Source organism: Oncorhynchus masou, chromosome 10 (genome assembly GCF_036934945.1).
Source record: "Oncorhynchus masou masou isolate Uvic2021 chromosome 10, UVic_Omas_1.1, whole genome shotgun sequence".
In the NCBI taxonomy this organism is placed as follows: Eukaryota; Metazoa; Chordata; class Actinopteri; order Salmoniformes; family Salmonidae; genus Oncorhynchus; species Oncorhynchus masou.
The window spans coordinates 37,842,258-37,870,141 of record NC_088221.1 but is presented as its reverse complement, the minus strand read 5'-3'; the positions used below and the strand labels follow the sequence as shown (position 1 = coordinate 37,870,141).

Sequence of the window (27,884 nt, the reverse complement as noted above, 5' to 3'; positions counted from 1 at the left end):
AAAGGAGCTTATCAAGGCATCAAGCTCATTGATGAACTCTCCGAGGGAACCTGGAGGGCGATAAATGATAAGGATGTTAAGCTTGAAAGGGCTGGTAACTGTGACAGCATGGAATTCAAAGGAGGCGATAGACAGATGGGTAAGGGGAGAGAGAGAGAATGACCACTTGGGAGAGATGAGGATCCCGGTGCCACCACCCCGCTGACCAGAAGCTCTCGGGGTGTGCGAGAACACGTGGGCGGACGAAGAGAGAGCAGTAGGAGTAGCAGTGTTATCTGTGGTGATCCATGTTTCCGTCAGTGCCAAGAAGTCGAGGGACTGGAGGGAGGCATAGGCTGAGATGAACTCTGCCTTGTTGGCCGCAGATCGGCAGTTCCAGAGGCTACCGGAGACCTGGAACTCCACGTGGGTCGTGCGCGCTGGGACCACCAGATTAGGGTGGCCGCGGCCACGCGGTGTGGAGCGTTTGTATGGTCTGTGCAGAGAGGAGAGAACAGGGATAGATAGACACATAGTTGACAGGCTACAGAAGAGGCTACGCTAATGCAAAGGAGATTGGAATGACAAGTGGACTACACGTCTCGAATGTTCAGAAAGTTAAGCTTACGTAGCAAGAATCTTATTGACTAAAATGATTGAAATGCTACAGTACTGCTGGAGTAGGCTAGCTGGCAGTGGCTGCGTTGTTGACTTAGTAGGCTAGCTGGTAGTGGCTGCGATGTTGACACTACACTAATCAAGTCGTTCCGTCGAGTGTAATAGTTTCTACAGTGCTGCTATTCGGGGGCTAGCTGGCTAGCTAGCAGGTTGATTGCGTTACGTTACCTTAAAAGAACGACAATAGCTGGCTAGCTAACCTAGAAAATCGCTCTAGGCTACACAATTGTCTTAGATACAAAGACGGCTATGTAGCTAGCTAGCTACGATCAAACAAATCAAACCGTTGTACTGTAATAGTTTCTACAGTGCTGCTATTCGGGGGCTAGCTGGCTAGCTACGTTAAAAGAACGACAATAGCTGGCCAGCTAACCTATCATATGCCCCCCAAAAGTTGGGAATTACGTTATTTATACTAATACAATTGCTCAGATTTATTTGATTTTTTTTCCACCTTTATTTAACCAGGTAGGCAAGATGAGAACAAGTTCTCATTTACAACTGCGACCTGGCCAAGATAAAGCAAAGCAATGCGACACAAACAACAACAGAGTTACACATGGAGTAAACAAATGAAAAGTCTATATACAGTGTGTGCAAATGAAGTAAGATTAGGGGGGTAAGGCAATAACTAGGCCATAGTGGCAAAATAATTACAATTTAGCAATTAAACATTGGAGTGATAGATGTGCAGAAGATGAATGTGCAAGTAGAGATACTGGGGTGCAAAGGAGCAAAAAATAAATAACAATATTGGGATGAGGTAGTTGGGTGGGCTATTTACAGATGGCCTGTGTACAGGTGCAATGATCGGTATGCTGCTCTGACAGCCGATGCTTAAAGTTAGTGAGGGAGATATGACTCCAGCTTCATTGTTGTTGTTTTTTGCAATTCATTCCATTCATTGGCAGCAGAGAACTGGAAGGAAAGGTGGCCAAAGGAGGAGTTGGCTTTGGGGATGACCAGTGTAATATACCTGCTGGAGTGCGTGCTACGGGTGGGTGCTGCTATGCTGACCAGTGAGCTGAGATAAGGTGGGGCTTTACCTAGCAAAGACTTATCGATGACCTGGAACCAGTGTGTTTTGCGACGAATATGTAGCGAGGGCCAGCCAACGAGAGCATACAGGTCACAGTGGTGGGTAGTATGTGGGGCTTTGGTGACAAGACAAATGGCACTGTGATAGACTACATCCAATTTGCTGAGTAAAGTGTTGGAGGCTATTTTGTAAATGACATCGCCAAAGTCAAGGATTGGTAGGATAGTCAGTTTTACGAGGGTATGTTTGGCAGCATGAGTGAAATCAACCCAGACAGGACAATTTATTTATATAGCCCTTCGTACATCAGCTGATATCTCAAAGTGCTGTACAGAAACCCAGCCTAAAACCCCAAACAGCAAGCAATGCAGGTGTAGAATCACGGTGGTTAGGAAAAACTCCCTAGAAGGCCAAAACCTAGGAAGAAACCTAGAGAGGAACCAGGCTATGTGGGGTGGCCAGTCCTCTTCTGGCTGTGCCAGGTAGAGATTATAACAGAACATGGCCAAGATGTTCAAATGTTCATAAATGACCAGCATGGTCGAATAATATTAAGGCAGAACAGTTGAAACTGGAGCAGCAGCACGGGCAGGTGGACTGGGGACAGCAAGGAGTCGTCATGTCAGGTAGTCCTGGGGCATGGTACTAGGGCTCAGAGAGAGAGAGAGAGAGAGAGAGAGAGAGAGAGAGAGAGAGAGAGAGAGAGAGAGAGAGAGAGAATATATATGCACACAGGACACCAGATTGGACAGGAGAAGTACTCCAGATATAACAAACTGACCCCAGCCCCCCGACGCATAAATACTGGAGGCTGAGACAGGAGGGGTCAGGAGACACTGTGGCCCCATCCGAGGACACCCCCGGGCAGGGCCAAACAGGAAGGATATAACCCCACCCACTTTGCCAAAGCACAGCCCCCACACCAAAAAAGGGATATCTTCAACCACCAACTTACCATCCTGAGACAAAGCTGAGTATAGCCCACAAAGATCTCCGCCATGGCACAACCCAAATATTGCCAACCCAGACAGGATGACCACATCAGTGAATCAACCCACTCAGGTGACGCACCCCTTCCAGGGATGGCATGAGAGAGCCCCAGTAAGCCAGTGACTCAGCCCCTGTAATAGGGTTAGAGGCAGAGAATCCCAGTGGAAAGAGGGGAACCGGCCAGGCAGAGACAGCAAGGGCGGTTCATTGCTCCAGAGCCTTTCCGTTCACCTTCCCACTCCTGGGCCAGACGACACTCAATCATATGACCCACTGAAGAGATGAGTCTTCAGTAAAGACTTTGTTTGCGAAATAGGAAGCTGATTCTAGATTTAATTTTGGATCGGAGATGCTTAATATGAGTCTGGAAGGAGAGTTTACAGTCTACCCAGACACCTAGGTATTTGTAGTTGTCCACATATTCTAAGTCAGAACCGTCCAGAGTAGTGATGCTAGATGTGTGGGCAGTGATCGGTTGAAGAGCATGCATTTAGTTTTACTTGCATTTAAGAGCAGTTGGAGGCCACGGAAGGAGTGTTGTATGGCATTGAAGCTTGTCTGGAGGTTTGTTAACACCGTGTCCAACAACTAATACTGTTTAACAAGTGATACTTTTTTTCTCAAAGGTAGGAATCGAAATGATTGCCATCCCTAAAAGTTCTTATAAATAAAGTAGTCAAAATGTTAGTATTTGGTCCCATATTCCTAGCATGCAGTGATTTACATCAAGCTTTTGACTCTACAAACTTGTTGGATGCATTTGCAGTTAGTTTTGATTGTGTTTCAGAGTACTTTGCATCACCTCAGCTGCTGAGACTAACAACTTTAGGCAATGTACACTAAACTTTTTAGGCATTGTCATGAAGATATTCTACTCCACCAGTCATCATAATTGAAGTGCAGTCAGCCATTGAGCACTGTGCTATGCATCCTGCATGGCTATGTTGTTGTTAATATTTCTCCTTGATAAGTTGCCTCTTTGAGACCAAAGACCTTGTTGTTTACTGTTGTATATAACAATTTATGTTCATAAAGGTCAAATAAAATATGGTAGAAAACTGCAAATGTATGCCCATGTTTAGTTTAGTTCTGCTTTGGTGGTGATAAATTGTGCCTTCCCAATGTTTTCAAGCCATTGTTAATGGCCTATTAGTCATTGTTCAGCTGCAGAACAGTTGACCTCAAGCTTCCTCCAGTCGTCTCTGGCAAGTTTTGCAGTTGGATATGGTCTTAAATAAAGCTCCATAAAAGTTGCTTTGTACATTGGTAGCATAAATATTGCCCTTGGTCTGCCAGCCTTAAGTAGTCTATGTTAAAGATATAATGTATTTCAAGGGCAACAATAGAGACTGTATCCTCCAATAATATGGAGCTGGGGTAATTTGACTGCTAAATCAATTACAGCTACATCATTTGTGACAACGGCAGACAAGGTATAATTTAACATGGTTGATTATACATTTTAATACCGCCACGTGGTACTGAAACATTGTTCAACCAGACTAAATCCAATTGAGAAGCCAATAGAGAATATGCCTAGATGATTGAAATCAGGGTGTAAATAAAATGTCGAGTCTTTATAATAGTCTTTTGATTAAAAATGTTGTTTAGACATGGAATTTATTGATTTAATAGCTTTATTGAAGCGCATTACATGTTATCATGATTGTCTCTCTCTCTCTCCTCTGTCTGTCTTTCATTGTCTCTTTTCTATCACTCTCTTTGGCTTTTTCTCTCTCTCCAACTGTCCCTCTATCTTTTTTTTATGTCAAAGCACCTCTTTTTGAGACTCAATGCTCATATGTGGAGGCCAAACTGGAGGAGTTTCAGTCCTGGACAGAGGGTCAGACTCGTGCAGAAGATGTGGGGTGTTTCTCGAACTACCCCCTCTCTCTGTACTGGGCCTATGCAGACTACAAATACATTGCACTGCTGCTTCAAGAAAAGCCCTCCATGTTTGAGGTAACACACTCTCTGTTTGACACACACACTTGTCACGACTGTTCGGGTCAGGTTACAGTGGATCACAGTCCTACAGAGACATCTCTCAGCCCCGCAGTGGGGGAGAGAGATTGATGGGGGGGGGGGTTATGACACCTCATGCTCATTGTAAACCATAAGGCAGTAGACAAATCCTTTGTCCTCTCAATGTGGAGGATTAGAATGTAAAGTGGGTCTATGGAGAATCTACCTCAGAACGGTAACATGCAATAAATGGACTTTGGGACAATATATTTTAACAGCCAAATTGGTGGTAACAATGATAGATGGAATATGAAAATCAATGTCATTTTTTTAACTAAAAGTTAAGACAACATTATAACGAAAACATTAACTTGAAGAGCTTTCATAATATGTACATGATGTTTACTTACTGTGCGTTTGTGTAGAAAATATCCAGATCAAAGAGCATGTTTTTGTAAAGATGAACTGTGAATCCTTGCCTCGTAACTAGATACGCCCCAGAGAACTTGCCATGAAGACAGAAACGCCCCTTTTTGCCCGGGGGTATAAAACATGTGAGTTAACTTCTTGGTGACTGGAGGGCAGAATTGAGTAGCTTGGATGAATAAGGTGCCCAGAGTAAACGGCCTGCTACTCAGCAATAAAAGCTAACAAATGCATATAAATAGTATGTTTGGATAGAAAACACTCTGATGTTTCTAAAACTGTTTGAATGATGTCTGTGAGTTTAACAGAACTCATATGGCAGGCGAAAACCTGAGAACAATCCAACCAGGAAGTGGGAAATCTGAGGTTGGTTGTTTTTCAACTTATTCCCTATTGAAGATAGTGGGATATTGGTCATGTTGCACTTCCTAAGGCTTCCACTAGATGTCAACAGTCTTTAGAACTTTGTTTGAGGCTTCTACTGTGAAGTGGAGGCGAATGAGGGGATTGAGCCAGGTGTCTGGCAGATTGCCACGAGCTCGTGATGCGCGGTCATGTGAAAGTTAGCTTGCGTTCCATTGCTTTTCTACAGAGACAGGAATTCTCCGGTTGGAACATTAATATTATTTTCATTTTTTTTATTTTACTTTTCTCCCCAATTTTGTGGTATCCAATTGTTCGTAGTCTTGTCTCATCGCTACAACTCCCGTACGGGCTCGGGAGAGACGAAGGTCGAAAGCCACGCGTCCTCCGAAACCACTGCTTCAAAACCACCATAAAAAAGCCAGACAAAGGTTTGCAACTGCACATGGGGACAAAGATTGTACTTTTTGGAGAAATATCCTCTGGTCTGATAAAATAAATATAGAACTGTTTGGCCATAATGACCATTGTTATGTTTGGAGGAAAAAGCACAGGGGGCAGCATCATGTTGTGGGGGGGCTTTGCTGCAGGAGGGACTGGTGCATTTAAAAAAATAGATGGCATCATGGGGAAGTAAAATTTTGTGGATATATTGAAGCAACATCAAGACATCAGTCAGGTAGTTCAAGCTTGGTCGCAAATGGCCCCAAGCATACTTCCAAAGGTGTGGCAAAATGGCTTTAGGACAAAAAAGTCAAGGTATTGGAGTGGCCACCAAGGCCCTGACCTCAATCCTATAGAAAATGTGTGGGCAGAACTGAAAAAGTGTGTGCGAGCAAGGAGGCCTACAAACCTGACTCAGTTATGTCTGTAGCTTGTGAGGTGTGGAAACACTTTGTTGCTTTTATGAATTTTGCCTTGCTGCTTTTTGTTCTATATTGCTCTGTCTGTATGCTATGTCTTGCTTGTCCTATGTTGCTCTGCGTGTGCTCACTGCTCAATGATTGTCTATATTGTAATGGTTTTAATAACCTGCCCAGGGACTGCGGTTGAAAATTAGCCGGCTTACAAAAACTGTCACTTTTACTGAAACTTTGATTAATGTGCACTGTCCCTGTATAAATAAAATAAACTCAAACTTACACCAGCTCTGTCAGGAGGAATGGGCCAAAATTCACCCAATTTATTGTGGGAAGCTTGTGGAAAGCTACCCGAAACATTTGAGAACAGTGTGTTGGCTGAACATCTCTGACAAAGCTTAACTTAGGAATTAATTTAAAGGCAATGCTACCAAATACTAATTGAGTGTAGGTAAAGCTCTGACCCACTGGGAATGTGATGAAAGAAATAAAAGCTAAAATACATAATTCTCTGTACTATTATTCTGACATTTCACATTATTAAAATAAAGTGGTGATCCATCTTCATGGCTGATTAACCGTCTTCAGAAGACCCCTCTTACAGAACGAGGGTAAGGAAACCGACTACTAAGAAAAAGAACATTGTGACATCTGGTGGACAATCAGAGACTTACATCCGCGACCGAAGTAGACGACCACCCTGAGAACGGGACGACGGGCGAACATCGCTCACTAAGCGGAACTCGGCCCACAAAGCTTTCTTTCTTTCTAAATTCCCATCTTGTGTAACACGTGTCGGTCTGCTAGGGACCTGTTTCATTGTACTGCGTTCTAATCAATAGCCTGGACTGTATGCTTGTGTATCTTTACATTATCATTTAGCTTGTGAGTAAATAAATAATCAACTCAGTTGGTGTGGTACGGGAGGATTTAGTGAGACCCGGGTTTGTGCAGATTTACGAATTATGTGACATTCAGGAGACTGTAGAGGAAATTCATTCATTAGTGAAAGTTGTAAAATCCATATTCGGATATTCTGAGTTAATTTGGGAAACGGAAACTCATTAAACAAACTTTTCCCATGGTGCCCCAGGTTACTGGGTCAATGATTACCCGATTATTTTAATCACGTAATTATAAACCATTAATTATTCGATGAATAGCAGTCGTCACATTAATGATACATTATGACACCATCTTTTTTTTACCTTTATTTAACTAGCCAAGTCAGTTAACAAATTCTTATTTACAATGACGGCCTACACAGTGCTACACAGGGATGCTACACAGTGCACCTTTATCCTATAATCAAGGAAACAAAAAAAAACATTTTTTGTATTTTATTTAACCTTTATTTATCCAGGAAGGGCTCATTGAGATTTAAAATCTATTTTTCAAGAGCGTCCTGGCCAAGATAGGCAGCACCAAGTCATTACAAAAATTACAGACCGACATAAAAAAAATACAAGAAATCTAGTAAAAACCTTTGAAATCACAAGAGTATAACAAACGAAGAGAGTACCCACCACATATCTGAACAATAAAAATGCCCAAATAAAAAGGTAGTAAACCCAAAATATAAATAAAAGTATACCAGTGACTGAGCCTACGAGTGACTAGAGAAGGCCAGCCAACCCTGGTATACAAAGTGCAGTGGTGCGTAAGGGTTCTGCAGTTTAAAATAAAATAAATCTCATAGTGCCATGGTAAAGAGTGTCAATTGATCTCAAACACTGAGCGGAAGCATTCATATATAAAATATCCCCATAGTCTAGTAAAGGCATAAATGTAGCTGATATTAGCCTCCTGGCTTCAAAAGAAAAACAGGCCTTATTCCTAAAATAAAATCCCAATTTCGGCTTCAATTTTTTTGTAAGTTGTTAAATATGCAATTTAAAAGGGAGGCCGTCATCAATTAAAATTCCAAGATATCTATATGAGGTTACAACCTCAATCTCCTTGCCCTGACAGGTAGTAATAGGTGAATGGTTCAGAGGTCTATGTCTTGCATTAGAAAACACCGTTACTTTAGTCTGTATTGAGGATAAGCTTCAATTGACACAAGGTATGTTGAACAGTATGTTCTGGAAAGCTTTTGGAAGAGACGAGGCACAACAGTAAATAACAGTATCATCAGCATAAAAATGAAGTTGTGCATTTGACATTTTTGTCTAAATCATTTATATAAATAGTGAATAAGAGAGGACCCAAGTACAGAGCCTTTGGGCACACCATTAAAGACAGACAATTTAACAGACATAAGCACATCAAATTGAGTGCACTGAGTTCTATCAGACAGATAGTTAGCAAACCATGCCACTGCATGCTCTGAAAGACCTACACTCAACGATCTCTGCCTTAGTATAGCATGATCAACTGTATCAAAAGCCTTAGAGAGATCAACAAAAACTGAGACACAGTGCTGTTTTTTGTCAAGGGCTTCAGTGATATCATTTAAAACCTTCATGGCTGCTGTAATTGTGCTATGCTTCTTCCTGAAGCCCGATTGGTACATTTGACAAAATAGAGCTATTTTAGCTGTTTTAGCTGTTCATTTTAGCTGTTCACTTACAAGGGTTTCAAGTATTTTCATCAGGGGTGACAGCTTTGAGATTGGCCTACAATTATTTAAAAGAGTTGGATCTCCCCCTTTTAAAAGCGGTTAGACAAATGCTGATATCCAGATATTTGGAATGTCAGTACATTCCAGGGTTAGATTGAACAGATATGTACATGGTTCAGCTATGAAATCAGCTGCCAGATTTAAAAAGCAGGGATCCAAAAGATCAGGACCTGCAGGCTTTCTCTGATCTAAGGATTTCAGGGCTTTATGTACTGTATCACCTGCACTGAGAATGGCAAAAAGCTAAAAGTTTGACCAGCTCTCACTGGTTCATCCACACAGGGTTGTACAGAGACAGATGACACTGAATCAAACAGCCTACCAGATGATACAAAGTGCTCATTGAAGCATTTCAGTTTTGTCATATATATATATATATATATATATATAGCAACAGAGTCCTTCAAAACACATGACGGAAATTCATTAACATTACCAGACATATACTTTGCCTTCCAAAACCTAAGGGTTATTCAGGGTGGTAACAGACATAAAATATTCAGACTTGGCCTTCCTGAGAAGAAAATAACACTTGTTTCGTAACTGCATAAAAATAAGCCAATCAGCATCAGAACATGATTTCCTTGCTTTAGCCCAGGCTAGATTACAGTCGTGTATAATACAAGACAGCTCAGAAGAAAACCATGTATTATCCCGCCCTTTAACCCCGAACCTTGGGAAAAACCATCATGAAAGAATTCAGGCAGTTTCCACATCAGGGATAAACTCAATCTTGCTCCAGTCAAAATAAAACAAATCATGAAAGAAAGCCTGCTCATTAAAACACTCAAATTTCTCTTACGAATAAAACGTGGGTTTGTCTTTGGAACCTTAGTAATCCTAAAAGCACAATGGTCACTTAAATCATTACAAAAAACACCAACCGCAGAATATGTGTTGGATTGCAAGTTGTCATCCTGCAATTTGTCTGTGCCTGTGATTTCTTACATTGAATTGTAGGCACTTCTTGTTGTCACAAACATGTGTATAGGTGGCAGGGAAGTCAGGCGCAGGAGAATAAACTCGGTAAATGGAGTAATTTAATAAAACATAACTCCAAAACCATAAATACAAATGAAACAAATTGGGTACAAGGACCCGTCGCGCACCAAACACGAAACTGAAACAAGAAACAATCTCTGACAAAGATATGATGGGAAACAGAGGGTTAAATACACAACAGGTAATGAATGGGATTGAAACCAGGTGTGTAGGAAGACAAGACAAAACCAATGGAAAATTAAAAATGGATCAATGATGGCTAGAAGACCGGTTGACGTCGACCGCCGAGCACCACCAGAACAGGGAGAGGCATCGACTTCGGCAGAAGACGGCCCCACAAACCGCGGACCCAGCTTCCGGCAGGGCAGGCGGAGGGGCAGGTCTCGGGTCGAGAGCCAGACCCTGTCCCCTGGTGCAAACACCTGGGCCTCACTGCGGTGTCGGTCTGCGCCAACTTTCCATGGAGCCAGCTGATACCCTAATACACATTGAAAGGGAGAACGGTTAGTGGAGGAGTGGCGTAGTGAGTTCTGGGCCATCTCTGCCCAGGGCACGAATTTCCCCCACTCCTCTGGCCGGTCCTGGCAATAAGACCTCAGAAACCTACCTACATCCTGATTAACTCCCACCTGCCCATTACTCTCGGGGTGAAAACCTGAGGTGAGGCTGACCGAGACCTCCAGACGTTCCATGAACGCCTTCCAGACCCTTGACGTGAGCTGGGGACCCCGATCAGACACTATATCCTCAGGCACCCCATAGTGCCGGAAGACGTGTGTAAACAGAGCCTCAGCAGTTTGTAAGGCAGTAGGGAGACCGGGCAAAGGGAGATGACAGGATTTAGAAAAACGATCCACAACGACCAGGATCGTGGTGTTACCCTGTGAAGGTGGAAGATCAGTTCCTGACGCACCCATCCCATCCCATCCCAGGATCATTTTCATCAACTCCCGCTGAATTGCAGATTCAAATTCAAATTAAATGACTAAACATATTTAATTTTCATAAAATCACAAGTGCAATATAGCAAAACACAGCTTAGCTTGTTGTTAATCCACCTGGCGTGTCAGATTTCAATACAGCTTTTTGGCGAAAGCATAACAAGCGTTTATGTAAGAACATCTCTCTCAGTAGACAAAATATTACAAACACTAGCAGCCAAGTAGATTGGTCACGAAAGTCAGAAAAGCAATAGATTAAATTGCTTACCTTTGATCTTCGGATGTTTTCACTCACGAGCCTCCAGTTACACAATAAATGCTCCTTTTGTTCCATAAAGATTATTTTTATATCCAAAATACCTCCATTTGTTTGGCGCGTTATGTTCAGAAATCCACAGGCTCGAGCGGTCACAACATCGCAGACAAAAATTCCAAATAGTATCCGTAATGTCCACAGAAACATGTCAAATGTTTTTTATAATCAATCCTCAGGTTGTATTTAAAATATATAATCGATAGTATATCAACCGGGACTGTCACTTTTTCAATAGGAGAGGGAAAGACCATGACTGCCCCACTCTGTTGCGCAAGCAAAACTCATGCGAACACCCAGCTATCCACTGACGCAATGTTATCTTTCTCGCTCATTTTTCAAAATAAAGTCCTGAAACTATGTCTAAAGACCGTTGACACCTTGAGGAAGCGATAGGAAAAGGAATCTGGTTGATATCCCTTTAAATGGAGTGAAGGAAGGCTATGGAACATGGAGCTTTCAAAATAAAAGCCACTTCCTGGTTTGATTTTCCTCTGGTTTTTGCCTGCAATATCAGTTCTGTTATACTCACAATATTTTGACCGTTTTGGAAACTTTAGTGTTTTCTATCCTAATCTGACAATTATATGTATATTCTGGTTTCTGGGCCTGAGAAATAGCAGTTTGAAATGGGTACGTTTTTAGCCAAAAACGAAAATCCTGCCCCCTACACTCAAGAAGTTAAGAAATTCACTGACAGATGTGACCACGGCCATTGTGGAACGGGTAAGGGTTGTAACTTACCTCTGGGCAGGTGTCGAGGAGCCTTGCTCTGGGCGCACACTGAGCAGGAGGAAACATAAATCCTCACGTCCTTAGCTAAAGTGGGCCACCAGTACTTCCCATCAAGACAGCGCACCGTCCGACCTATCCCATGATGACCAGAGGAGGGTGACATGTACTAAATGCAGTCTTCCACTCATCTCCCTTCTTAATACGCACCAGATTGTACTCACTCCTGAGATCCGGTTTAGTGAAGAAGCGCGGCCCCGTGCCTTGACTCAATCGCCATAGTGATAAGAGGTAGCGTAACTATACCTCACCGTGATTTTATTGAGACCTCGATAATCAATGCACGGGCGCAAACCTCCATCCTTCACAAAAAAAGAAACTCGAGGAGAAGGGAGAAATGGAGGGCTGAATGTACCCCTGATGCAGGGATTCAGAGACATATGTCTCCCTAGCCACCGTCTCCACTTGCGACAGGGGATACAGGTGACTCCTGGGAAGTGCAGCGTCTACCAGGAGATCTATCGCACAATCCCCCCGTCGATGGGGTGGTAATTGAGTCGCCGTCTGTAGCCAAATCGGCATATTCTGGGGGGGATGCACACTGTGGAGACCTGGTCTGGACTTTCCACCATAGTAGCACCAACCCCTAAACACCTACCTGAACACTCTCGCGACCACACCGTGAGAGCCCTCTGTGGCCACGAAACAGGGTTATGCCAAGCTAACCAGGGTAGGCCCAGCACCACAGAATACGCAGGAGAATCAATAAGAAAAAGACTAATATTTTCCCTGTGACCCTCCTGCGTTACCATACCCAAAGGAGTGGTGGCCTCCCTGATAAACCCTGACTCTAATGGTCAACTATCTAAGGCATGAACCGGGAAAGGCATTTTTACAGGTACACTGGGAATCCCTAAACTATGAGCTAATCATTTATTAATGAAATTCCCAGCCGTGCCTGAATCTACTAGTGCCTTATGCTGGGAACGCGGGGGAAATTCAGGAAAGGTAGCAGAGACAAACATATGTGCAACAGAGGGCTCTGGATGAGAATGGTGCCTACTCACCTGGGATGACACCAAAGTGCCCTGCCTGTCGCCTCGATAGCCAGAGGAACCAACCCGGCACCGACCAGCAGTGTGACCTCTGTGGCCACATATGGTGCACGAGCGGGAACCCCCTCCATTCTCCCTGTGCACCGCACCTCCCAGCTCCATAGGTGTCAGAGAGGGTGTGCGGGAGGATGGAACAACCAGACCCCGATCTGGACGTCCGCGAGTAGCCAGCAGGTTGTCCAGCCGGATGGACAGGTCCACCAGCTGGTCGAAGGTGAGGGTGGTGTCTCTGCAAGCCAGCTCCCGACGGACATCCTCACGTAGACTACAGTAGTAATGGTTGATTAAGGCCCGGTTGCTCCATCCAGCTCCGGCAGCCAGGGTCCTAAACTCCAGTGCAAACTCCTGGGTTCTCCTCTTCTCCTGCCTCAGTTGGTAGAGGCGCTCACCTGCCGCTCTGCCCTCAGGTGGGTGGTCGAATACTGTCCGGAAACAGCGGGTGAGCTCCTCAAAATCGTCCCACGCTGCATCTCCCCCTCCATACACAGCGCTGTGTCTCCCAGAGGTCCATATTCTGGACAATGCGATCTATGTCGACGCTCAGTTTGGAAATCATTGCCGTATGTTCCATGACGCGCTCCTCCACCTCCGGTATTGAGGTACCTTCTCCTGCTGACTTCATTGGTAGTCAGAGATTCTGTCACAAACGTGTGTATAGGTGGCAGGGAAGTCAGGCGCAGGAGAATAAACTCGGTAAATGGAGTAATTTAATAAAACATAACTCCAAAACCATAAATACAAATTAAACCAATTGGGTACGAGGACCCGTCGCGCACCAAATACAAACAACACAAAACTGAAACAAGAAACAATCTCTGACAAAGACATTATGGGAAACAGAGGGTTCAATACAGGTAATGAATGGGATTGAAACCAGGTGTGTAGGAAGACAAGACAAAATCAATGGAAAATGAAAAATGGATCAATGATGGCTAGAAGACCGGTGACTTTGACTGCCGAGCACCACCAGAACAAGGAGTGGCATCGACTTCAGAAGAAGTCGTGACAGTTGTCAATCACTTGTTTTACGATTGCCATGAATAATGGCTAACTTTGAGGGCAACTGAGGAGAGCACTCACAAATGAACATCTAATCAAATGGCTACCCAGACTATTTGCATTGCCTCCCCCCTTTTATGCCGCTGCTACTCTGTGCTGTTATCATCTATGCATAGTCACTTTAATAACTACATATTACCTTGACTAACCGGTGCCCCCACACATTGACTCTGTACTGGTACATATATAGCTATTGTTATTTTACTGCTGCTCTTTAATTACTTGATACATATTTCTTATTCCTATTTTTTTTAACTTCATTGTCGGTTAGGGGCTTGTAAGTAAGCATTTCACTGTAAGGTCTACACCTGTTGTATTCGGCGCATGTGACTAATAAAATTAGGTTTGTTTAGAGCTAGACAGATTCAGGCCATGGGGCTAGTTCTATGGAGTGTTCACCTAGATCTGCCACCGCTCTGCTCAATTAAAATCATTGTAACTCATGGGCTGCTCTGTTTTGTTCAAAGCACTGACACACCTATGGGCTTTAAACTCAGTCAGTTCAGGTCAGGAGATATATTGAAAAAAAATCATGGATTTTTTTTAAAAGCACTAGAATAATGGATGATTATCAAGTAATGACTTGAATTTTTAATTTATCAATAAACTGATCTAAAAGTGACTCCCACACCCTGACAATAAAATACACAATTGTTCATCTCAAACAGATGCATGAAAGTCATCTTTTATAAATTCCTTTGCTACATCGGCAAAACAGAAGCTAACTAAGCCTACAATGATATAGTAATTCAATTTCTCTCTCATTTTAATGATATCCTGTCGTGATGGCAGACATTTTCTCTCTTTTTAACGATATCCTGTCGTGATGGCAGACATTTTCTCTCTCTTTTTAACGATATCCTGTCGTGATGGCACAGACATTTTCTCTCTTTTTAACGATATCCTGTCGTGATGGCAGACATTTTCTCTCTCTTTTTAATGATATCCTGTTGTGATGGCACAGACATTTTCTCTCTTTTTTAATGATATCCTGTCGTGATGGCACAGACATTTTCTCTCTCTTTTTAATGATATCCTGTTGTGATGGCACAGACATTTTCTCTCTTTTTAATGATATCCTGTCGTGATGGCACAGACATTTTCTCTCTTTTTTTAATGATATCCTGTCGTGATGGCAGACATTTTCTCTCTCTTTTTAACGATATCCTGTTGTGATGGCAGACATTTTCTCTCTCTTTTTAATGATATCCTGCCGTGATGGCAGACATTTTCTCTCTCTTTTTAATGATATCCTGTTGTGATGGCACAGACATTTTCTCTCTTTTTTTAATGATATCCTGTCGTGATGGCACAGACATTTTCTCTCTTTTTAACGATATCCTGTCGTGATGGCACAGACATTTTCTCTCTTTTTTTAATGATATCCTGTCGTGATGGCACAGACATTTTCTCTCTCTTTTTAACGATATCCTGTCGTGATGGCACAGACATTTTCTCTCTCTTTTTAATGATATCCTGTTGTGATGGCAGACATTTTCTCTCTCTTTTTAACGATATCCTGTTGTGATGGCAGACATTTTCTCTCTCTTTTTAATGATATCCTGTCGTGATGGCAGACATTTTCTCTCTCTTTTTAATGATATCCTGTTGTGATGGCACAGACATTTTCTCTCTCTTTTTAACGATATCCTGTCGTGATGGCACAGACATTTTCTCTCTCTTAACGATATCCTGTCGTGATGGCACAGACATTTTCTCTAACTTTTTAACAATATCCTGTCGTGATGGCAGACATTTTCTCTCTCTTTTTAATGATATCCTGTCGTGGTGGCACAGACATTTTCTCTCTCTTTTTAATGATATGCTGTCGTGATGGCACAGACATTTTCTCTCTTTTTAATGATATCCTGTCGTGATGGCACAGACATTTTCTCTCTCTTTTTAACGATATCCTGTCGTGATGGCACAGACATTTTCTCTCTTTTTAATGATATCCTGTCGTGATGGCAGACATTTTCTCTCTCTTTTTAACGATATCCTGTCGTGATGGCACAGACATTTTCTCTCTCTTAACGATATCCTGTCGTGATGGCAGACATTTTCTCTCTCTTTTTAATGATATCCTGTCGTGATGGCACAGACATTTTCTCTCTTTTTAATGATATCCTGTCGTGATGGCAGACATTTTCTCTCTCTTTTTAACAATATCCTGTCGTGATGGCACAGACATTTTCTCTCTCTTTTTAACAATATCCTGTCGTGATGGCACAGACATTTTCTCTCTCTTTTTAACGATATCCTGTCGTGATGGCACAGACATTTTCTCTCTTTTTAATGATATGCTGTCGTGATGGCACAGACATTTTCTCTCTCTTTTTAATGATATCCTGTCGTGATGGCAGACATTTTCTCTCTCTTTTTAACGATACCCTGTCGTGATGGCACAGACATTTTCTCTCTCTTTTTAACGATATCCTGTCGTGATGGCAGACATTTTCTCTATCTTTTTAATGATATCCTGTCGTGATGGCAGACATTTTCTCTCTCTTTTTAATGATATCCTGTCATGATGGCAGACATTTTCTCTCTCTTTTTAACGATATCCTGTCGTGATGGCACAGACATTTTCTCTCTCTTTTTAATGATATGCTGTCGTGATGGCACAGACATTTTCTCTCTCTTTTTAATGATATGCTGTCGTGATGGCACAGACATTTTCAGTGGGACATTTCAATGGCAGCAGCTTTTTTCGTTTTAGTCCTTGGGCACTAAAGGACTTGAAAGTTCACTCTAGTTCGAGCGGGCCACTCCATTCTTTCATTTTCCTTCAATGATGAAACATGCATATAGGGCGACCTGCATTTTTGACAGATCTGCCGAAATTCATGCCTTCGAGACAGGCAGACAGAGGCCTTTTTACATGATGAATAGCGCCATTTAAAAGTTGCTGAAAGTGAAGATTGCACAGTCTATCATTTACAGTTGCCTGAATATGGTAATGGGTTCATTATCCTGGGTGCTGGGCAGAATCCAAGTTTTTTTACATTTTATTTTTTCCATGAAAAATGATTGACAGACTAAATGGTTTGATAAAGAGCCTACAGACAACAAACATATTGTTTCCTATACAGTGGTGTTTGTCCCAAATGGCACCCCATTCCCTATATAGTGCAGAAATTTTGACCAGGGCACATAGAGGTCTGGTCAAAAGTAGTGCACTATATAGGGAATAGGGTGCCATTTGGGATGCATACTTTGTTGCCAATCATTACACTGTCTATTAAGCAACCGATGAGATGGGGAATGGGGTTTGCATTTTCACCTGTGTCTTGTGATAATGGAGGTTTGCCTCCAGAGGATGTATTACTGCTATACCATAACATTGAAACTGCTCATGGCAGTTTGTCATGTTTGAATGGTTTGAATGGTTTGTACCATGAATATGAATTGTGTTGTATACAATTACAGATATATATAAATGTTCGATTAGATGACAGCAGGAATTGATATGAGACTGTAGCAACTGTATGAATATATGTTTTATGATTGATAATTACAGTGGTAGTAATTGGAACTGTATTGTGTGCCTTACAGGATGTAGTGTGGTCTCAGTTTGGGTTCCCGGGTCGTAATGGGAGAGACAGCACACTGTGGATTGGTACCGAAGGTGCCAATACCCCGTGCCACCTGGACTCCTATGGGTATAACCTGGTACTACAGGTACAAGGAAGGTAATTATATAGGACTCCTATGGGTATAACCTGGTACTACAGGTACAAGGAAGGTGGACTCCTATGGGTATAACCTGGTACTACAGGTACAAAGAAGGTAATTATATAGGACTCCTATGGGTATAACCTGGTACTACAGGTACAAGGAAGGTAATTATATAGGACTCCTATGGGTATAACCTGGTACTACAGGTACAAGGAAGGTAATTATATAGGACTCCTATGGGTATAACCTGGTACTACAGGTACAAGGAAGGTAATTATATAGGACTCCTATGGGTATAACCTGGTACTACAGGTACAAGGAAGGTAGCTTAGTGGTTAGAGCGTTGGACTAGTAACCGGAAGGTTGCAAGTTCAAATCCCCGAGCTGACAAGGTACAAATCTGTCGTTCTGCCCCTGAACAGGCAGTTAACCCACTGTTCCTAGGCCGTCATTGAAAATAAGAATTTGTTCTTAACTGACTTGCCTAGTAAAATAAAGGTAAACACAGTGAAACAGAGCAGGATGAGCTGGACCTGTCCAATAAGAAGCATTGTTTTAGGTTTCTGTTGCAAATTGTTTTGCTCCAATGAACACTAATGAACACAACCCAGTTTTACATACCTCACTATACCACACACTACTTTTCCCTTTCCGCTGAGCTGCTTGTAGTAGTGGTGCAGACGATGGATGGTTTCCCCTTCACCAAGGGAATTGCACTATAGATTAAAATCTAACAGCATTATAGCTGAGAAGAAAGAAGTGCTGGAGGCAGACAATAGATTCAGCAAATCAACACAATGAGAACTGTCTCTTTACGGTAATGATCTACCAACCATTCGATGAGAACTGGCTCTGTAAAGTAATGATCTACCAACCATTCGATGAGAACTGGCTCTGTACGGTAATGATCTACCAACCATTCGATGAGAACTGGCTCTGTACGGTAATGATCTACCAACCATTCGATGAGAACTGGCTCTGTACGGTAGTGATCTACCAACCATTCGATGAGAACTGGCTCTGTACGGTAGTGATCTACCCACCATTTGTTCCCTCTAACTTTGAGGAAAGGATTTAAAAAACCTATTTTGGATGATAGAGAGGAGACGGATACTAGGAAGGGAAGGGGTGAGAGTCAGAGGGGGGGGTTAGGTAGTGAAAGGGGGGAATGTGGGCTTAGGGAGGGGGAAGGGGCTGAGAGGTGGTGGGGGGGGGTCACTTGGTGAGACAGTCAGATTGTTCCACTGGCCCCTGAAAGATAAAGTAATTTTGCTTTGGCAATGTAAACATGTTTCCCATGCCAATAAAGCCATTTGGAGGGAGGGAGATGGGGGTATATGAGGTGAGGCTCTTTAGAACAGAGAGACATTAGTTATCATGTGGAGCCCTGAGTCTACGACTAAAGCAAAAAATCTCACATTATGAAGATCACTCTATCCTTGTTTGGTTTAAATTGGCTGTTGAAACCTTTCACATTGAATGATGACCTAACCAACAAAGAACTCGCATGACATGATATTTTCAATATAGAGATGGATTGTATTGAACTATAGTTTCTTAAATTTCCTCAGCTACGTAGGGTGTAACCATTGTGGTGGCTTTGGTGATGATTGCTGTCCCTTTTAAATAAATAGTCATTCATTATGAATCTAAACTGATCCTAGATCCTACATGAGCTGATCCTATATCAGCACTCCTACTCTGAGATGCCCTGTTGTGTTTTAGGAAGCGTTGGCACCTGTTCCCCCCTGCAGACACGAGTTGTCTGTACCCCAGCAGGATCCCCTATGAGGAGTCTAGTGTGTTCAGCCAGGTGGACGTGCTCCAACCAGACCTTCAGAGGTTCCCTGCTTTCAGACACGCCAGGGCCTACACAGTCACCCTGCAGCCTGGACAGGTACAACACATTGGACCAGTTTCCCGGACATAGATTAAGCCTAATCTGTACTAAAAAACTACCGCAATGGAGATTCTCCCTTGAGCATGCTTTTTAGTCTAGGACTAGGTTTAATCTTTTTCCAGGAAACCAGTCCAACAGGGGCAACATATGTAACTCTCTCTACAAGTGTATCAAAGAGAATCCATTCAGCAAACACAGCTATATGTACAAATTGACACTGTGAAAGTGCTCATCTCTTAATTTATGAGAAAATATTTCGTCAGAGACAAATGTGTTTGAACTACATAAATACAATAGAGCACATGTTTGTCTCTGTGGTTTGATCAAAAGCATAAGCTGAGGCATACCCCAAAATGTTTGTAGAGGTGCTGAGTAACGGAGAGTGAACTGTATAAAAATATTAAGACAGTTGCACACGCTATATATTGCGCTCCAAAAGTATTGTATAATTTCAAAATAACTGTCCCAACGACTAAGGTTAAAGTGCAGACAGTCTGCTTTAATTTGAGGGTATTTTCATCCATATTGAGTGAACTGTTTTGAGATCACTGAAGTTTTTTATGGGACCAAAGGTTTTAGGACAAATTCACTTATGTGTACTAAAGGTTTATGTGTATCAAAGGTTTAGTGTTTGGTCCCATATTCCTAGCACTTAATGATTACATCAAGCTTGTGACTCTACAAAGTTGTTGGATGCATTTGCTGTTTGTTGTTTTGGTTTCAGTTTATTTTATGCCCAATAGAAATTAATGGTATATAATGTATTGTGTAATTGTTAGCATCCACTTTCATTGTAAATAAGAATATAATATGTTTTTCTAAACACTTCTACATTCATGTGGATGCTGCCATGATTACGGCTGAATGAATCATGAATAATGATGAGTGACAAATTTACAGAGGCACAAATTTCATACCCCAAATACATGCAAACCTCTCACCATTACAATAACAGGAGATGTTAGCATCTTTTTTGGGGGGGTGATATTTATGTCTCAAACTTTATGAGCCTCCATCTGTCGTACTTTTGGTCATATAGTGTAAGTATGTGGACACCTGCTCATCGAACAGCTTATTCCAAAATCCTGGGCATTAATATGGAGTTGGTCCCCCCTTTGCTGCCACTCTTCTGGAAGGCTTTCCACTAGATGTTGGAACATTGCTGCAGGGACTTGCTTGCATTCAGACACAAAAGCATTAGTGAGGTCGGGCACTGATGTTGGGTGATTAGGCCTGGCTTGCAGTCGGCATTCCAATTCATCCCAAAGGTGTTCAATGGGGTTGAGATCAGGGCTCTGTGCAGGTCAGTCAAGTTCTTCCACACCGATCTTGACAAACCATTTCTGTATGGACCTTGCATTGTGCACGGGGGCATTGTCATGCTGAAACAGAAAAGGCCCTTCCCCAAACTGTTGCCACAAGGTTGGAAGCACAGAATCGTCTAGAATGTCATTGTATGCTGTAGCGTTAAGTTTCCCTTCACTGGAACTAAGGGGCCCGAACCATGAAAAACAGCCCCAGACCATTATTCCTCTTCCGCCAAACTTTACAGTTGGCACTATGCATTCGGGCAGGTTGCGTTCTCCTGGTATCCGCCGAACCCAAATTTGTCCGTTGGACTGCCAGATGGTTAAGCGTGATTCATCACTACAGAGAACGTGTTTCCACTGCTACAGAGTCCAATGGCGGCGAGCTTTATACCACTCCAGCCGACACTTGGCATTGCGCATGGTGATCTTAGGCTTGTGTGCTCGGCCATGGAAACCCATTTCATGAAGCTCCCGACAAACAGTTAGACGTATCAGATATTGATATGTCTCTCTTGACATCAGATATTGATACGTCTCTCTTGACATCAGATATTGATGCGTCTGTCTCGACATCAGATATTGATACGTCTCTCTTGACATCAGATATTGATGCGTCTGTCTTGACATCAGATATTGATGCGTCTGTCTTGACATCAGATATTGATGCGTCTGTCTTGACATCAGATATTGATGCGTCTCTCTTGACATCAGATATTGATGCGTCTGTCTTTACATCAGATATTGATGCGTCTGTCTTGACATCAGATATTGATGCGTCAGTCTGGACATCAGATATTGATGTGTCTGTCTTGACATCAGATATTGATGCGTCTCTCTTGACATCAGATATTGATGCGTCTGTCTTGACATCAGATATTGATGCGTCTGTCTTGACATCAGATATTGATGCGTCTGTCTTGACATCAGATATTGATGCGTCTGTCTTGACATCAGATATTGATGCGTCTGTCTTGACATCAGATATTGATGCGTCTCTCTTGACATCAGATATTGATGCGTCTCTCTTGACATCAGATATTGATGCGTCTGTCTTGACATCAGATATTGATGCGTCTCTGTTGACATCAGATATTGATGCGTCTGTCTTGACATCAGATATTGATGCGTCTGTCTTGACATCAGATATTTATGCGTCTCTGTTGACATCAGATATTGATGTGTCTGTCTTGACATCAGATATTGATGTGTCTGTCTTGACATCAGATATTGATGCGTCTGTCTTGACATCAGATATTGATGTGTCTGTCTTGACATCAGATATTGATGCGTCTGTCTTGACATCAGATATTGATGTCTGTCTTGACATCAGATATTGATGCGTCTGTCTTGACATCAGATATTGATGCGTCTGTCTTGACATCAGATATTGATGCGTCTGTCTTGACATCAGATATTGATGCGTCTGTCTTGACATCAGATATTGATGCGTCTGTCTTGACATCAGATATTGATGCGTCTGTCTTGACATCAGATATTGATGTGTCTGTCTTGACATCAGATATTTATGCGTCTCTGTTGACATCAGATATTGATGCGTCTGTCTGTGCAAATGAAAGAAAGCATGCAGCAGTCAGAGCTTTGTAGACTGAATGAATTAAGACTGCAGTGGAACCAGGGGATCAATAAGGGCTGTTCACTTTAATAAAGACCAAATCCACATTATGAATGAGACAGAAGCACTTGGGAGGGAGGATACAAGCTGCCATCGAATGGCTAGTCTCTCCCACTGTGTTAAATTAGGTGGCGTTCAGTGCGAAAAAAACGGTGTGCAACGTTCAATTAAACGGAAACGCTCTGTTCTGAATGACCAGTTGTAAAGCGGGGTTGGGTTGTAGGATAGGGAACGCTGTCAACATGCCCTTTTAATTAGTCACTCATTGTTTCAAGACGCACCCTGTCACACCCACCAAATGTACCTCCATGTCTGTTCAAGAACGTTTTGGGGAAATGTGTCATTCAGTGCAAACCGTCATACGATGTTGTAAATGTTTTATCAAACTGATCACTCCTTCAGCTCTACTACTTATTAACTGGCTATGCTCTGCTCTCCCATCCCCTGGACTATGAGCTGTGCTGCTAGCAGATATTTATAGATATTTTGGAGTCCTTCAAAGTTTCTACTCTGTAATATGTTCCTTAACCGTATTCCTACTGATCACCTTGCATTTCTTCTGATGCGATCTGACCCTGTTGTCCTTCTGCTCCAATAGGTGCTGTTTGTCCCCAGACACTGGTGGCACTATGTGGAGTCTGTTGACCCCATCACCGTCAGTGTCAACTCCTGGATTGAGTTGGTATGTACAGTAAAGTCACCTCCAACTAAATGGTGTTAAGTATGTTTGTTTATGTGGAAATTGGACATTTGAGAGGAGGGCCATAATTACAGTACAGCTTGATGAAGAGTTTCCCACCACGAGCTACCACTACTGCCCATAGGGCCATGGTCAAAATTAGTGCACCATATAGGGAATAGGGTGTTATTCAGGACACAGCCACAGTGATGGATGTGAGGGGTGTTAAGGCTCTCTGATGCTGTGGGTTTTTGAGTAATGATCAGGCATCAGAGTAAAGATACCCCTGTCATAATGATTTGTGAGTTTGCATGTAGAGGAGTGGTGCGCTGCATAACACAGTCACATACAGGTAATTGCCAAAATAATGGAAACACTTGAGTAAATGAGGGAAAGAAAGTATATTGAAAGCAGGTACTTTCACACAGGTGTGGGTTAATTAAGTTCTGAGTTAATTAAGCAATTAATATCCCATCATGTTTAAGGTCATGTATAAAGATGCTGGGCAGGCCATTATTTTGGCTATCATGGCTATGCCCCCATAGGATGATAATGTCCCCATCCACAGGGCATGTGTGGTCACTGAATGGTTTGATGAAAACCATATTCCACACTTATTCTGGAGCGGCGCCTGAGACAGCATTTTCCACCACCATCAACAAAACAATGATGGGATTTCTCGTGGAGGAATAGCGTCACACACCCCCCAATCGAGTTCCAGACACTTGTAGAATCTATGCCAAGGTGCATCGAAGCTGTTCTGGAGGCTCGTGGTGGCCCAACACCCTATTAAGACACTTTGTTGATGTTTCCTTTATTTTGGAAGTTACCTGTATCTAGATCAGAGGAATGTGTATTCAGGTAGTGTGTCACCTTCGATGCCTCCTGATAACTGTCTCTGAGACAAGGTTACAGACACAATCAATTATGCCTGCTGCACATAATGTCTTTATCAGCAACTTAATAGGAGTTTTTCTTTCTACTTCCTGATCTGATACAGGAAGTTGACGATGAGGCGAGAGTAGGCGAGGCCCTCACCAAAGCCATCGTCTGTGCTCTGAAGACGACACCTAGTAACGACAATGATGATGACTGGCTCAATCCCACTGAGGTACAGTATCCTGACGCTAGCCTGAGTCCTAGATCTGACCGCATAAACAGATCTCGGACCAGGCTACCTTGACCCTGAGTTAACCTCTTCAAACTCAAGGTCTAAAGATTGGCAGTTCAGTTAGCATCGTCACAAGCCACAACGAACCCCTTGTACTGTGCAGAATCTGATGGCACATTTGCCGTGCACACTCAGGGTCATTCTGAGTGCAGTCCGACCATTTGTTCTCCTTATAAGAGCAGAGATCAGAAGGAGGAACTTGTTCTGGTGGGCTGAGGTCCAGATAAAGAAAAAGTCCCAGGAATGCAGCATAGAACAACAGAGGAGATTCCAACCCCCCCAGATTGACCAATCTGTCTAGCTCCAGTTAGCATTTGAGTTGTTGACTGATCTTGTGCTGGAGAATACCTAGCCTAAAACTGGCCTTTTTAGTTAAGACATGAAGAGCTCCACAGAGATGACAAAGCAGAGCATAGTGTGTGTGACTAGTTTTAATTTTTAAATGTTTTATTTAACTAGGCAAGTAAGTTAATTAAGAACAAATTCTTATTTACAATGACGGCCTACTGGGGAACAGTGGGTTAACTGCCTTGTTCAGGAGCAGAATGACAGATTTTTACCTTGTCAGCTCTGGGATTCAATCCAGCAACCTTTCGGTTACTGGCCCAACACTCTAACCACTAGGCTACCTGCCTCCCCAAAGTTAAGAGACATAGTCCCTGTAAACACACAGTACTGACCATAGTCCCTGTAAACACACAGTACTGACCATAGTCCCTGTAAACACACAGTACTGACCATAGTCCCTGTAAACACACAGTACTGACCATAGTCCCTGTAAACACACAGTACTGACCATAGTCCCTGTAAACACACAGTACTGACCATAGTCCCTGTAAACACACAGTACTGACCATAGTCCCTGAGTAAAGTGGAGAATGACGAAACATTGGTTCGTTTCATAACGGTTGGGTTTATAGTTTCAACTTTTGTATTTTTCCAAAGGAGGGGTTGGTGGGACATGACGAGAACATGCAGTACCTGAACCTGGCTGTGGGGGCCTGTATGGAGAAGAGAGGGATAACAAGTCACCGTGACCAACAGACCCAGGACACCCCAGCATGTCCAAGGGCAAAACGTGACTCCAGGGGCCAAGCTAAGAACACCAACTCTTCATCACCACCAGCAGAGTGCCTTTCCTCCTCTTCCACACCATCCACCATGCCCTTCGGACCTCACCTCATCCCCGTGGCCTGGAACCAGATCACCAACCAGGAAACTCCAGAGCAGAACCCCAAAAACCAAGACAGACCGTCACCATCCAAAGACTGTGACATAATCAGGTCTAGCAGCATAACCCAAAACACCCCTCCCAGACCTGTCAGTGGAAGTAGAGCCCAGCACCAGCATGGAGGGGAAGGCATGTCCAGCTCCGGTTCAACCTCAGACCCCCTAGTGATACCACGGCCAGGGTGCAGAGATGGAGGAAGGCCACCACCTGGGGACAGAGACCAGGGCAAGGGTAACAGAGCACACTGCCCCATCTCCATCACCACCAATGACCTACTGCAGTGCCTGGTTCACCCTGATGTCATTGCTAGAGTCTCTGAGCTACTGATGGAGAGGGTCCAGTCATGGACAGCCACAACACCATAGCTTCATAATCTACATTCCAACGTTCATACTAGTATGCTACTGAGATTGAATGCCAAAATACATTGCTTCATTCTAAGTGCTAAGCTAGTATGGATATTGAAACAGAGCCTAACAAGTAGATTGTACATAACTTCCCTCAATTGTTAAAAATGGGGAAAGGAGTCATCATCAGTAAGTCTATAGAGTTTAACTGGGTTCAATTGACTTTAACAGCTGAGGTAGTCAAGGTGGAGTATATCATGGTATTAATACCTCTGACACTGGCTTTTATTTCCCCTAATGCTGCTGGGAGTCCCTGGCTACGTCCCAAATGGCACCTTGTTCCCTATATAGTGCACTACTATTGACCAGAACGGCTTGATGATTAGGCGAGAGTAGAACGGTCCTGGTCAAAAGTTGTGCACTATATAGGGAATAGGGTGCCATTTGGGACGCAAGCCTCTGTGGAGTTAACAGTGACTCAGAAACCACTGCTCTGCAGTGCCCACATGGGAAATCCTGCCTGGCTGATAGTTATTACAAAGTGTCAGAGAGGACAGAAAGACGTTTCACTTTTCTATATTTTCTTACCCTTCTGCTCCTTCTTTTTCTACCCCATCTACACTGAGTATACAACACATTATGAACACCTGCTCTTTCCATGACATAGACTGACCAGGTGAATCCAGGTGAAAGCTATGATCCCTTATTGATGTCACCTGTTCAATCCACTTGACACAAACCTGTTCTTGACACTCAGTGTATATGGTTTACTGTAGTATGTTATAGTCTTGGCGACTCCATGAGGTCAAATCCAAGTCAAGAGCATTTCTTCCATTCTTACCATGTTTGTAGTCCTCCTTTTTAGTGTTTTTTGGTATTTTATTGGGATCCCCTTTTAGCTGCTGCCAACCTGGAGCTTCCAGCGGCTACTCTTCCTCTTTAGACCAGGGCTCTGCCTTCCATTCCACAGCTGGTACAGTCTGTTTGCGTCCAAGGGCTCTGGTCTGAAGTGGAAGGACTATATAGGGAATAGGGTGGCAGTTGGGGTGAAGATGTTAGAAAGGCAGCCTGTTATGGTATTGTGATTAATGAATGCTGTCTAAGGAGTGATGATGTGTTATGTCCCAGTTACCAGGAAGTGATGTGTTATTTTTCTGTCTCTCTATAGTCCTGGGTCTGTGACAAGGGAAGGAAACCAAAGCTCTGAATGAATAAAGACTAGAAACATGTAAGTGCCACCGACAATGAGGTAGTCCTGCAAAAACGTAAGAGTAGCAAGATTTCAGAAACAGAATTATATCATATTCAGAGAAATTTACACATTTTATTTACGTACCACAAGAGTAAAATTAGAGTAAAATGGTTCCCAGGAGTGGAATGTTTTATGAAGGTCTATCTATCAAATGATTAGGACACACTAGACATTTTTCCTTGACTCATAGTTTGTCATTTGAATGAGGCTCTTTTAGTCAAGTATTACTGGAGTTAAGTCTACTCCAGTATTTGTCTCAGGTAGCCAGTCTAAAGAGCAGGGATGGAAATGAATCTAGGCCACTCGTGAAAATGGTTCTACTAGTAAAAATTGCTCTACTAGTAACCAAAATCCTTAAGTTTCATGCCTGCTAAAGAAGAACCCTTTTCACAATGTTCTGTAATTCTATTGTTTATCAACTACAAGAGTCTGTTGTTTTCATCTTTGAACATCATTGTAAACAGGGGACTTCAGATCATTCTGCTATGTTCAGTAACATTTTAGAAATTCACAAAAATAAAATACAGCGTTTGAACAATGTGTTTTGTTACCACCGGTCCTGGTTTGACCTCCAGATTTTGAGAAGTGTCTCAGTTGG

General features: G+C 42.8%; 1 protein-coding gene across 4 annotated transcripts in view; it reads left to right on the top strand.

Annotated features, from left to right (window-relative positions):
• The window catches only part of LOC135547584 (HSPB1-associated protein 1 homolog), a 38,405-nt gene extending 10,579 nt beyond the window's left edge, over nucleotides 1–27,826 (top strand). For 3 of the 4 annotated variants that reach the window (XM_064976708.1, XM_064976707.1, XM_064976709.1), the window contains exons 3-8: nucleotides 4,461–4,648; nucleotides 17,641–17,777; nucleotides 19,489–19,660; nucleotides 23,205–23,288; nucleotides 24,286–24,396; nucleotides 25,402–27,826. In XM_064976708.1, the coding sequence (XP_064832780.1) occupies nucleotides 4,461–4,648; nucleotides 17,641–17,777; nucleotides 19,489–19,660; nucleotides 23,205–23,288; nucleotides 24,286–24,396; nucleotides 25,402–26,052 (1,343 nt within the window). In that variant the 3' untranslated portion in view covers nucleotides 26,053–27,826. The remainder of the gene's footprint in view (nucleotides 1–4,460; nucleotides 4,649–17,640; nucleotides 17,778–19,488; nucleotides 19,661–23,204; nucleotides 23,289–24,285; nucleotides 24,397–25,401) is intronic. The other variant, XM_064976710.1, reaches the window with a different exon arrangement.
• Nucleotides 27,827–27,884: the final 58 nt, after the last annotated feature.